The sequence below is a fragment of the Seriola dumerili genome, unplaced genomic scaffold, assembly GCF_002260705.1.
Source record: "Seriola dumerili isolate Sdu_G_001 unplaced genomic scaffold, Sdu_1.0 BDQW01000454.1, whole genome shotgun sequence".
In the NCBI taxonomy this organism is placed as follows: Eukaryota; Metazoa; Chordata; class Actinopteri; order Carangiformes; family Carangidae; genus Seriola; species Seriola dumerili.
Window position 1 is genome coordinate 309,606 of NW_019174709.1, and position 13,676 is coordinate 323,281.

General features: G+C 41.7%; 1 protein-coding gene across 2 annotated transcripts in view; it reads right to left on the reverse strand.

The window, feature by feature from the left end:
- The window catches only part of lamb2 (laminin subunit beta 2), a 43,091-nt gene that overhangs the window by 23,903 nt on the left and 5,512 nt on the right, over nt 1-13,676 (reverse strand). For both annotated transcript variants that reach the window (XM_022762918.1, XM_022762917.1), the window contains exons 3-4: nt 2,386-2,555; nt 2,124-2,259 (exon numbers count right to left, since the gene is read on the reverse strand). In XM_022762918.1, the coding sequence (XP_022618639.1) occupies nt 2,124-2,259; nt 2,386-2,555 (306 nt within the window). The remainder of the gene's footprint in view (nt 1-2,123; nt 2,260-2,385; nt 2,556-13,676) is intronic.

The window sequence follows — 13,676 nt, forward strand, 5'->3', positions numbered from 1 at the left end:
AGCATTGAGTCCAAGTGTCCAAGTGCATAGAGATTTTTGTAGCTAGTTAATTTAGCTAACCAACAGGTCAATCTTCTCAACTACATCAACAAATGCATGCACTCATACACAAAAACAATCTGCCACAAGTCAAGAGTTGTCAAGGCACAGGAAGGAAAGAGAAGGAAGGGTGTGACCCAGTTAGAGGAGGGGAAAACAGAGGGAGAGCAGAAAGAGAGTGAGAGGACAATTCAAAGTGTAAATTTTGAGCCTTTCTAATGGAGCAGTTTTTGAGAAAGTCACGCAGAATTCAAATGTAAAGAAAAAGACAGACACACACACACACAATCAGTATACACAGGAAACACCTGTTCCACTGTTAAGCTGATACTCGCTTACAGTGCCTTGCAATGCCTGCATGTTTGCATGTTTGCATGTTTGCATGCGGTCACAGGAAATGGCCGTACCAATTAGTGAGTGCGCACAATCAAACCACTGTAATCCATATCAAACAGACCCACTGTGCACACTGCCACTTTCACCAGAGAAATGCCACAAAGATGCCATGGAAAAAAAGCAGCAGCAACCAGGAGTAAAAATAGTCTCTACACTTCCTGTCCCCCTTCTTCTTCTTCTTCTTCTTCCTCGTCTTCTTCTTCTGTTTCTCTCTGTTCTATTCTGGGTCTGTTCGTGATGCGCAGTGCTATCATCACTCCATTACAGTATGGGCGCTCACAAACGGCTGAAATGAGCCTTGTGTCCATCTGGCTGCTCCACACAGAGCTTTACAGTCACTCCCTCATTGTGATGGAGATTTATGTGGCACCTGAAAATACAGTCAGTCGGTTTAACTTTGTCCCTCTGTCCTCACTACTGTCTCCAACTGTCTCACTTTAAATATTCCATTAACTTTCACTTTTATCTTTCCATCAGAGCTTAAACTTCTCTCCTTCCCCTGTCATCCCCATTTCCTCCCTCTGTTGATTTGCCAGAGCAGGGACTACTCTGTTATTAAGCCCATCTGTAGCTGGTCACAGGATGTTGGCCACGGCGTGTGTGTATGTATGTGTGTGTGTGTGTTTTAAAGTTTTCTATAGCTACTAGTTGCTTACTGCTTGTGGTTTCAATAAACTTTTAGGATCTTGTTCTTTCCCCCTTTTTCCAACTAACTTATTCCTGCGTCAGGATCCACTACCTCGTCTTTTTGTGTCCTTTCATTCTCTACACTCCATCCTGCCTCTACTCCTCTCTCATATATTAATAGCTTTAACTATACATACAAGTAGAGGTCATATTAATTTTGCCATACTACCAATTTTGGCGAGCTTATTTGATAATGCTTTTAGGAGCACTTCAAGTAGCTTTAATTAAAAGGTTCAGTGCAAAATTGGTAGCCATGAAAATGAAAGCTGAGATTACACTATTTATAGCACATTTATGATGCTGTGATGAAAATTACATACAAGGATTGTCTACCTTGAATAAAGAGAAGAAATTACAGTATGTAAAGCTTTTTAATATTTCCCTGATGCTTGTGTTTGTTTTCTATATCTCATCTATCTCTCAGTCAAGTTGCACAGAACATTCAACTAAACCCATCAGTCGGCTCTTCAGGAGTAAAACAAAGCACAATTATTTAATTTACAATTACAGAATACATTTTAATTAAGTCTCTATTTCACCACAAACAATGTGATGGAGAAGTTAAAAGAAGACTAACAGTTTATACTCATGCTAGCAGCTCTATACTGATAACATCAGCATGCTAACAAGCTAAGTATAACAATGCCAACATACTCTAGCCTGAATCAAAATGATGGACCAACCAACTGACACTGGCACCTCAGAGCCATGCTGCTAACACAGCTAAAACCCAAAATGCAACACTGCTATTTGCTTCATTTGCACACAGCTGCATACCTGAACAGGTAACCCATAGTGTTTATCCTCTCACACTCACATGTACTCATGCCCGCCAAAGACCTACATATATATTTGCTCTATTCCATTGCAACAAGAAGTACAGGGTTGCACTTTCTAGTAAGGCACCCTTTGTTAATGGCTTCAAACCTTTTATCACTGGTAGATTATTAGACACCATTACGAAATGTTTGTTGTGAACTCGTGTTGTTGTGTCTTCTCACCATTCTCAGACTGCCACCAGGACTTCTTGCGGTGAGGTTTGAAGGCGGTGATGACGTTCTCTATCCGGTGATTGATGGTGTTGTAGACGGGGTCGTATGGCCGTCTGGAGTCACAGTCGAAACACTTCTTCTCATCCTTCAGCAGGACAGGAAAGGGTCAGTGCAACGAGGTCAGAGGAGAGAGGTGAGGGGTCAATGAGAAACACAGAAGCACAGACAGGAAGGAGAGAAAGGGCACGGAGAGGCAGACACGTGCACTGACCTGAAGATGACTGACAATGCAGTAAGGCTCTTTCCTCCTCATCCCACATGTGGATGAGGCCTTCAGGTTTTTCTCTCGTCCAACCAGCAGGTCCCCCGTTGCCGGGTAACAGCTGCCATGAGCGCAGCCGTGGCTGTGGTCCGGCTCCTGGCCAACGGCGGCAGCCAGGGCTGTGGGGACAGAAAATGAATTACAGTCAACAGGGAAAAAAAACGTGCAGAGTGATAAAACACTAATATACTACAGCACACATTTATAAGTTTGTATTGGCACACAAAATATTTCTTTTCTTTCTATCTTAAAAAAAGAGGCAACATCAAAAGCTCTTATCACTTCCTGAGGAAGAACGACTGCAGGATAAGAAGTACTATAGGAAACTCAAGAACTAAATTTGAGTTTGTCATAGACACAAAGAGGTGAATAAAGAAGCAAATGCAGACAGTCTGTAACGGCAACACTTTATATTTATTGCTTTACACTCTACAGTCTAGATTATATCTGTTCTTAATTTATATTTATAAATGATTTAGTTTAATTGAAATTCGCTTCATGGTCTTTAAACATTTGAATGGGATTTGTGACACTTTTCTTTTTGGAAATGAGACATCACTGTCGGTGGGTTACAGGTTCAACAGAGCACCCTTGACACACACTTTTGACTTCACCCAACCACGCCCCCTCACTGGTGCTGGGTGTGGTCGGAGGTGAAACAGGTTGGAAACTTTCAGCCAGAGAGGGCAGCAAAACACGGCTTTTCAACCTGGTGTTCGGTCGCTCGTTAAAGACAAATCAAACTCTGCAGAGGTAATCACATCTGCTCACTACAAGAAAAGTGTATTTGACAAAGGACTGAAGGCTTCATGAGGCTTGTTTTGACACAACATAGGAAAGGGATTTAGGTCACTGATTTACAGATGCAGACTGGGATCATAGTTTTATTATTAGATAGTAGAAGTATTTAGATTTAAAAATGAGACTCTTTCAGTTTAAGAAACTCAATTGTTTCTATTGAATCGACATGTTTAGACTTAAGCTCAGGGATAACGCAGATTGTCAAGAATCTGAAGGGATGTTTATGCATGTTTTGGTCATGCCCTTTAAGTAAAGGTATTTATGATTTTTCATGTTATACTTGATGATGATTTCAACCCTAGACTGTATATATTTTTTTTATTGTAGAGCCTCAGGTATGATCCAGACTAACATGATGGTGGAGAGGCAGGTTTGGTTAAAGACTACAGGGGAACCAGCTGCTTTTGCAACATGATGTTTGTCCTTATTTTTTGTCATTTAAAAAAAACAGAAATCTATGCCATTTTATTTCAACCTGCTTGAAATTAGAAGTAATATAAGGCACTGAAGCCAAAAATAGCCATGTTTGTATGTTATCATTCTTTGTGGTCATCAATAGGCACATTTTGGTCAGTTTGTTTGTCAGGGTTTATATCTGTTTGGAAAAAAAACATTTTGCATAGACGCCTCATAAAGGTCATGGGCCACAGAGTACGAAGGGCTTATTGAGCTGGACACCGGCCCCCTGCATCTACACGGCTCATGCCTGATCAAGAGCCGATTCAATGTTGAGACAACATCCAGTGGGAGGGGGATTATCTCAAGGGAGCGCTGCGGGTTAACAGGCTCCGCTGTCTGCAGGGGTCCCAAAGAACTGACCTGACAAGGGGCCCCAGTGACAGGCTAAATCTGGAAACTAACCACTGCAGGTCACACCAAGGTCAACTCAAACCAGCAGCGGTTAGAAGTACAAGGTCTCAAAAATTAATGAATGATTATTTACTCAAAGCTAAAACTCCCAAATGACTTGGCATAAAATAAAGGCTTGAGCAGATAAAGTGTCTGTCTAGGATCCAGCACTAGAGCCCTGGTGTGACTGGGTAGCTGTGCTATGTGTGGGAGTTAAAATAAACCTTATAAACTCTCATGACAACCTGCAGCAGCCATACTTCATTCCACTGGACATCCTGATGAGAGTTTCTCCTCCTACACACCTCCGGGACCTGTAGTCTGTGTGTGTGTGTGTGTGTGTGTGTGTGTGTGTGTGTGTGTGTGTGTGTGTGTGTGTGTGTGTTGCTATGAGGAAATCTTGGTATGAGGAAAGTGGAGACCCAGGGGTCCTGCTGTCAGTCTATGGTCTGTCCACAACAGGTGTTTCTAATCCTCCCTCCACACTACATGAACACATTCTACATACGTGTAACACTCCTACACTGTGACTCAAATCAACAGGGTTTATATTCACATTCCCCAAAAGCTAAAAAAAAAAAAAAAAGGTGAAGGCTTCATTTTATCCTGCATCAGTCGGTTTTCTATCATCACAGTGTTAAACATTCACACCTGAGAGCTATGTAGAAACAAAACACAGCTTGAGCTGAGCAGCTGGGAGCTTGGTGCTTTGCACCTGTACCTGAAATTCTGTTTCTAAATTAGCCTGTACCATAGGCTACTTTACTAGCTTGTAACTAGCATCTTGGTAGCAAGCTAACTTCTGCCAGACAAGCATTGATTAACTATGCTAGTTGGCTAATGAATATAGGGGCACAGTGAAGTTTTTTAATGAGCTGCATTAATGATTACAATGCTTTAGCTGTGTATCTGTAAAGCAGCAGATTAGCCAATTAGCTTAGTTAGCCAGTGTAGCATCACGCAGAAGTTAGCTACAGTAGCTAATGCAGATGGAACTTGAGTGAGGAAGGTATATGCACCAATTACAGTACGTGGATAATAGCATGCGCACAAATATATTTGTTGAACACAAATTATATTGTTGTTTGCAAAATCTTTGTGTGATTATTTATAATTTCTGCCTGCAAAACATTTACTTTGCCATACACATGTTCTAAGACATTTCAGAATCAGCAACCTTTCAGGACTCTTTGGGGAAATGTTACCAACGTGTGTTTGACAGTCTGTCATATGATTTTAATCACTTTTTTGTCCATTAACATACTGTCCGATTTTACGTCTTTATTAATACTTGCATCTGAAAAGCCTCTTTAAATATCAGAGTTCAGCCTCTTGAATAAAGCAAGCCTGTTCCTGAGTCACAAAGACGCAGCATATAACGCAAAACAGGCACTCGTCTCTCACATGTAGACTTAATAATAAAATAATAATATAAATAGATTGTTACTGAGCAAATCTTAACGTTGCGATCCCACCATGATGTCAGCCTTGTGTATAATTAGGCGCCTCTGCTGCCTACACACTGTGCACTAGTGAGACTTCATAACTTTTTACTGCTGACAGGCGCGAGGAGAGGCGGGCTGCTGTACCTGCCGGCTCCTGGATGCTTTCTGGAGGTCTACACTCTGTGATGAGGGTAGACAGAGACATCGCATTATCATCGCCTGACACTGCTATGAGGTCATGATAGGAAGCCTGCTGGGAACAGTGCGGCGAGGGAGTTCACATTGACACTCACACACACACATATATATACCCAATCTTGACACACACTCTAGAGGCTTGGCATCTGGACAGATGTCAGGTTGGTGCCAGCAACAAACAGATATGAAGTTGTGGATCACAAACACATGGCTGCAGTACGGAGGCGCCTAAGTGCACCTGTGCATGCATGCAAATACAACTACCCCCCCTTTCTGCATTTAGATACACTCATTCATAACTGACACTCAAACCTGACACGCTCCATTTTTAAAGTGAATGTAAGCATCAAGTATGTGCTGGTTGGCTCCAAAAAAGACACACACAAGATTTGCTCAAGTGCGAGGTAACAATCTGAGCTGCCTAACATTTATAATTACAAGCAGAGGCAACAGCTGACATAATGACCTGTGATAAATTAGGCCTGAGGTTGTTTTCCTTATCCTTTATCTAACAGTGCAAGAGAGAGAGAGAGAGAGAGAGAGAGGAAGAGAGCGTGAAAACACACAAACAGAGCAGGTCAGATAGCTGATACAGTACAGAGTCTTTGTACGGACAGTGGGAAAAACCATGCAGACAAAACTTGATATCTATTCTGGAAACTACTGGCACACACTCAAAGGTCTGTGTGTGTGTGTGTGTGTGTGTGTGTGTGTGTGTGTGTGTGTGTGTGTGTGTGTGTGTGTGTGTGTGTGTGTGTGTGAGAGAGGGTGGAGAAGCTACGCAGACGTCTGATGTGTCGTTTAATCATTGGGTTTCTTGTTGTCTTTTATCTCCGTGTGTTTCTGTCTGTGTTTGTCTGTGAAAAACCACACAGGCTTCACACCTCCACTCACAACACAGGTTGAGCTGACACAACTGCAGTGTCATGAAAACAGTAGTGAATTACATTCATTATAGTGAAGATTTTAAATCACTTCATCTTAAGTTTTCACACATTCATGAAGCATGGACTTTAACCTTTAGAAATACTGTTCTTTCTCCATATCTATGCTTACTATGGTGTATCCTACAATCTAAAACATCATCAGCCTAAATGTGAAATGATTAATAATATAACAAGTGTAGGTGATGATGAATTTCTTGTTATTATGACGCTGAAGCTGTAACAAACAGGCCTGACAGGGTGACGTCATGGGTTGTAGAGCTGACAGTGATCAGACCACTGCTGCCTTGATGTAAACCAGGGAAGGAGGCAGGAAGGTATGAAGGAGAGATAAATGGAAGGTGGTATCTATCACTAGGGAGACACTTGTATTCAGAGCACTTTATCATAGTGTGAGAGGATATACAGGTTCAGAGAAGAGGCTCTAACTGCAGTAGACAGACAATACGAGAAGAGAGTGAAGAAAATAGAGATGATGGTGTCGAGAAGAACCAGCATGTAGAAAGTTCGTTAAGACGCCGGTGAAAATAGGAGGTAGAGCAGAGGTCTAATAATTAGAGGTTCCTCGTCGATCCCCGAGCAAGACACAGTACTGCTAACTGCTGCGCCATCAGTGTGTGAATGAGACTTACATTGTAAAAAGCGCTATATGAGTCCATTTACATCATCAATTTTCAATATCTGTCAAAGTAATCACAATATGACTAAAAGCAGAATTCTTTCTTTTCCAAGGCCTGTGGTGTTTTTCCAGATGCCCTGACTCAGTGTGAGCGGGCAGGCAGCTGATCAGCTGAGTGGACGTTTTTTTTGGAAAGGTTTATGTTACTTTCCCTCCATCTAACTGAAATTTTTATAATGTGGCTTTAAGTACAAACTGTGATCTAGTGGTTGATTAGACATCTGAGTTTCTCTCCTTTTTCTTTTCCTCTATATCCATAAATGGAGAGGAAGGGAGGAATGCAGGCTGACAGCTGAGAGAAGAGAAAGGGGGCTGCTGGTGAGTGTGTGTGTGTGTGTGTGTGTGTGTGTGTGTGTGTGTGTGTGTTGTGTGTATACGGGGGGGGGGGTTCTCAGCTCACATAATACTGCTGTTCAACCAGCCATTAGCCTGTAACAGCAGGCTATGCACTGTCACCCTGCACCATATTGTGCACTATTCAGCTTGCTTAGCCTCTTGTAGCCACACATCACATTAAGGCTTATTATTGTGCGGCTCTGAGTATCACATGGCTGACAATCTTCATATAACACTACAAAGACAGCTTTTTTCATATACAGCATCACTGTGGCAGCAGTCGTGCTGTTTAAGCCGCCAAGCAGGTGACAAACTGTCCACTGTTGTTAACCTATTCTAGACTAACAGATAAAAAAAAAGGCATGATATCATTATGCTCATTCCAAAGGACAGTGAAATCTGACTCTAAGCCAGCAGGTCTTCCACATGAGGCAATGCTGTAACCGTCAGGGGCAGTGATACAAAGTGCAGCCTGCAGGGCAACCCAGCTTCATTTCCACAAATGAATTCCACCCCTGCTCCCTGCCCCCCCCCCCCCCTGCGCCCCCCCTCCCCCCCAGGTGGTGCTCTGCTTTTATTCCTGGCTTTCATCCCTGCCCTTTGATTCCAGCTCCGCTTCTGACCAGTCTCAATAAACAGACAGTACAGTACACAAGAACTTTTTTAAAAAGTTCCTCAGTTGCCAGCACATGACAGAAATTTGCTTTTGTTTTCATCTCCGTCTAAAAGAAGTCAACAGTGTGTGATGCAGTGAAGGAAAAAGCCTCACTACCACACAACAAGGAAAACAGACTCTTCACTGGGAGAGATGGAGACTCCTACAGGACAAACTGTGTAGATTCCAACTAGATGATTTTTTAAAATTTTCACACGTCAATTATTTGCAGACGGGAGATAAACTACAGGAAACTGAACATAACAAATGCACGTACTAACATGTGGGTCAAGAGGAGTCAGTAGATGGCTTAATAAGTATGAAAATGATATGACTGTAATGTAATGTCAGTCATTTGCTATGGGCTGCTCAGTCACCAGAACCCAAACAGTGATTTTCCATATCATCACAGCAGGTCAGTCAAACTTCTGTTTTCTCATATGCTGAGGCAGCGTACATTGGCCTATACTAAGAGAAATACTTACTGTATACTGTGAGTATACTGGAGTGAGTGTATCATTATCTAACTTACAAGGTAACAGGTTACATAAACTTAAAAAAGGCTAAATATATTAGTATTATATCAGTATTAACACAGTTTGAAAATACAAATCATAAACCATGAATCTAACTTTTGTGCCGCTTGTTCAAGTAACTCATTATGTGCAGTACGTCTGTAGTACACGTCTCAATGCTGTAATGTTACTGTAAAAGAAATACACCCATCTGTATCTAATCCCACAGAGTAACTAACTCCTCCGGCTCTGTGTGTGTGTGTGTGTGTGTGTGTGTGTGTTTGTGTGTGTGTTGGGGTGGGTGGGAGTAGGGATGTGGCATCAACATGACACATTCCACTGGAACCAGCCAGCGAGACACAGTTTGCTGTCACACCTACCAGCGTAAACAATGCAGGAAACCAAGATAACCAAACAAACAGATGCACAAGAAAAGCACACACAGACAACACAGATACGTATTAGCTCAGACAGGTAGCAAAGCTGGGAGAGCATGGACAAAACACACTGGCAAAAAATATTAAAATAACAGCACGGTCAGATCCGGTATCAACTCGCCCAGGGGGCAGTGACCAGACAAGAATAGTATCATTTTAAGTCAGGCAATGAGCTGCATACCCAACCTGAGCGAGTGCGGGACTAGAAGGCAACACAGATATTTTTAGCACCATCAGACAGCTACTTTAAAACCCAGGGCAGAGAAAAGTCAACAGCCTTTTATTTTTAACTCCTCTCAGCTAATTAGTTTACATTCTCCCTCTCTGTGTCTCCGTCCTCTCTTTGTGCTGCACTTAGCTGATGGATGGTCAACTCCCACAGCCAAACATCCAGCTGTTCCCCTCCCTCCTCGCCTCTTTATTAGTCTCAGCTCTCGCTTCCCACCTCTCTTCTCTTCTAATGTCCACAGCACCTCCCTCGGCAGCTCAGACTCCCCTCTCTGCCCTGCCGTTCACCTCCTTCATTTCTTTTATCCTCCCTACCTTCCTTAATCAGAGCCCCAGAGCATCGCTTATAAAAATGACTGTTGACCTTAATGTCATGCTTCATTTTTGTAAATAAGGACAGGATGATGTCCAAAGCGGTGGTGTGAAAGGTGGTGACATAGGCCCACAGCTGGAGTGGGCTCACAAAAATTCCAGTATTTTAAGAGATATTAAGAAATAGTCCAGGCTATGCCCAGACCTGGTCCACATGACATTCTTCACATAATGTATTGTCTATAAGCTCGTAAACCACTGAGTTTCTCCAGGGAGTTCTGTGAGTATTTCTTGTGGTGTCCCCCATGGTTAGGTCCTGGGCCCCATTGTTTTTTGTTTGTACATGCTGCCATTAAGCTTTGTTAAATGCAGACCAGGCATCTGGTTCCATCGCTACACAGATGACACACAGCTCTATATCTCAGCTCCACCTGAGGATCTGAACCTTTTTGAACTTTTTGCAAATTGCATTTTAGTTAGTCAAAAGGACAAAACAACGATTTTGGTTACAAGGAGTGGGCAAAATGAGACAACCTAATTTTTGAGCTAGCATTAGAATGATTAGAATGAATTGATTTGAAGGTGGAGATCCCCCTGTGAATTTCAAAATGTGCAATTCTTTGCTATATTTTACCTCACCCACAGCATTTGCCATTGAGTAAATCAGTTTTTAAATATTTCTCTCTCTCTTTAAATATTTTTTAGTTTTTTGTGACAAAAACTGTATTGGATATACAGTATGTTTTTGAATATGTTCAATATGAGGAAATATGAATCTGGCTTCAGAGGGTTTGTGTTAAATATTAAATTCATAAGACCTGTTTAAATTTTGTATTTGAAAACCATTCTATTAAAAAATATATTATATTAAAAATAATATAAATAATATTTTTTCTTGGCTTGACATGGACTTTGACTGTTCCTCAGCTGTTTCTGAGTTTGTCACTGACCGCCCGCCTGGCTCTCCAGCAGACAGAGAGGGTTTCAGTGAGTGAGGCCAGACGCTGGCCATTACACAGGCTGTTATATTAACAAGGCATGGCACTGGGAGGCAGCTGGTCTCGCTGGAGGAGACGTTCACATTCCTGGCCCATCCTGGAGATGTCTGAATCACTCCGTGTTGGAGAGGAAATATGAAACAAGGCATCATGAGCAACAGGTGGACGGTGGAGAAGGGGAGCTGGATGGAAATCCCGCACATGCCTGCAGTTACTGAAGATTTACTCACATTCTCACAGAGATGAATGTGAAACAGCCTTTTTAACTGTCTCTCTGTCCTCTGCCAGTTTGTATCCTCCAATAGTAAATTTGTAAGATATAGTTTTTAAAAAAAGTTCTTCGTTATCTGCTCTAATGAGAGAATTATCCTTAAATGCTGCTGATGGCGCCACTACAAACAATCACATAACAGTGCAGCCGCAGCACCTAAAGCTTACAACGTGCAGTGGGACTTTAAAGATTACGATGATCGTATCTGTAAAATCCTCCTCTGAAGCCAGCTACCGGCCACAGTCTCTGCCACGCTGCCTGAAGCTGAGTAACCAAATAAGAGGCACACATGGTGGGCAGATGTTGGGTGCAGCCTGTCGGTCAACCAGCTTATCCATCAGTTACTCAGCCGTGGAGAGTGAGTTGCTGTGGGTTTGGTTAGTGATTGCAGTCGTTGTGTGTTTGCCCTGGTGCTCAGCAGCTGCTCTGGGAGACATAGAGTGCAGATGTGTTCGCTGTAGGTGCTAATCAGAGTCTGTGATGAGGAAAATCTGGCTTCACTTAGAGGGAAAACTACAGCACACTTGGGACGTGGTATTAGTCGAGGCATGTATTTAGTGCGTTGCATGTGTGCCTCAGTGACCTTTTGTAAACCTTACAATAATCTGGCTAATTATTGTGTGTATATGTGCCTAATTACAAATACATGTGCCTGTGTTTTGTATACTGTCGACTGCATACTGAGTATTTGTGTTCTTCTGCTCATGAGCGTATGTGGAACTATCAGTGGGCTCAATAATATAATTATAGTGTGTCTGAACAATTAAATGGTGAAATTGCTTTCCTGTGTTAGAGAGAGGAGGGTAACCTCAGCGCGGCCAAAGGCACAGCTCAGATACTCGGTATATGAGTATAATCTGGAGGACACAGGGCAGTACTGTGTGTGTGTGTGTGTGTGTGTGTGTGTGTGTGTGAGGTCATTTTTTAGATTTAAAGTGACATCGATGACCTTATGTTTCCCCAGAGACAGGTGAGAGAGCAGGAGAAAACAAACATATGATATGTTTTTATTCATGCTGTTCAACTCTTTTACTATCTGCTCTGGTTTTTTGACTCTTTTTTAAAAATCTGATTTTATTTTTCTGTGAAGCAAGTTAAGTTTAGTGAGCTATACAAATAAAAGTTATTATTATTATTATTATTATTATTATTATCATAACAATGTTTGAAACAAGTCTATCTTTCCAAAATTTGCAGGTAACTGTTTCTGTGTATCATGGAAATCAATGAGCAGACTCTTTTAGCATTTGCTAATGCTGCATGATTCATCATATCTGTGTATATTTTTGTCAATGTTACATCATCGTATTGCAGTACATAGCAACAATGTAACTCTGACAGAAAGCAAAGGGGAAGTTCTCAGATATTAGATGTTCTTTTAAAAGTTGATTTACTGGCGACAGTGAGTATATATATATAACCCTGCTTCTGCAGACAGTTGTATAATGTCTTCTAGAGGAGCTTTGACATGTTTGAGAAAAGTACTTAAGACATCATTTGAGCTTGAAGACTAAAATGTTTGAAGAGAAAGCTTGTGTTACTAACTGGGCTGCAGTGCAAGCCAAGAAACATCTAATAAAAGTAAATAAAACGCTATCAAGTTTCTTGATAGGAAATGTTGTCCTGATATATTTTCAGCTCTGCTCTTTTTTAAATCTGTTGCTCCAGAGTCCAACAACTTTATGGCAGTGTAATACTAAACTGCCAAAGCACCTCTTTCATGTTGACGTGTTCCCTCTCTCTGATGGATACATAACTACAAAAGCAAGTTTCTAGTTGATTTTTCCGTAATTTGGAATTAAATGGAAACCAATGGCCTCAAATGACTCGGATGGAAAAGGAAATGAATCTAAATGTCTAAAACACAATGTAAAATGGTCTTAATTATAAGAATAACACAGAGGTCGAACAACAACAGAAATTTGCAGGTTTAGTGTGAATATGAATCAACTGGATTAACATGAACAGCTAAAACACTCTACAGTGCAGATATGTATCATCAAACAACAGAAACAGTGTATGTATGTATATATGCAGTGTTACCCCTAAAGCCAGGCTCATCACAAAACACACAGACTGATCACACACACGCCACGCGATGCTATATCCGGAAAAGGCTTCTGTTTAATTCTCATGTCAATGTCAAACACAGTGACCTGGAACTCAGACATGAGGCAGCTGGGCTACGTTTACAAGCCACAAGGTTTTATTGGACTTAGTGTGTGTGTGTGTGTGTGTGTGTGTGTGTGTAATTACAGGGCTACAAGATGAAATCACTACACATTGTTGGTAGAGGTCAGCCTGTCTAACTTGACGACAAAATCTGAATCTGAAATATTTCAAGGAAATAAGGATCACATTAACTACATTATTCCCTTCATCCTCTTTCCTTCCTTCCTTCCTTCCATCCTTCCTTCCTTATCCCCTCTTCCACCCTGACATGCAGCAGTATCACACTCTAATTGCTGCTTGTCTGCCATTAGATAATTAGAGGTGTGGAGGTGTCTGAGAGAGCGTTTTAATGACGCTGCACAACACGATCTGTTATCAGCCTGGTATCAGACGGAGCCTG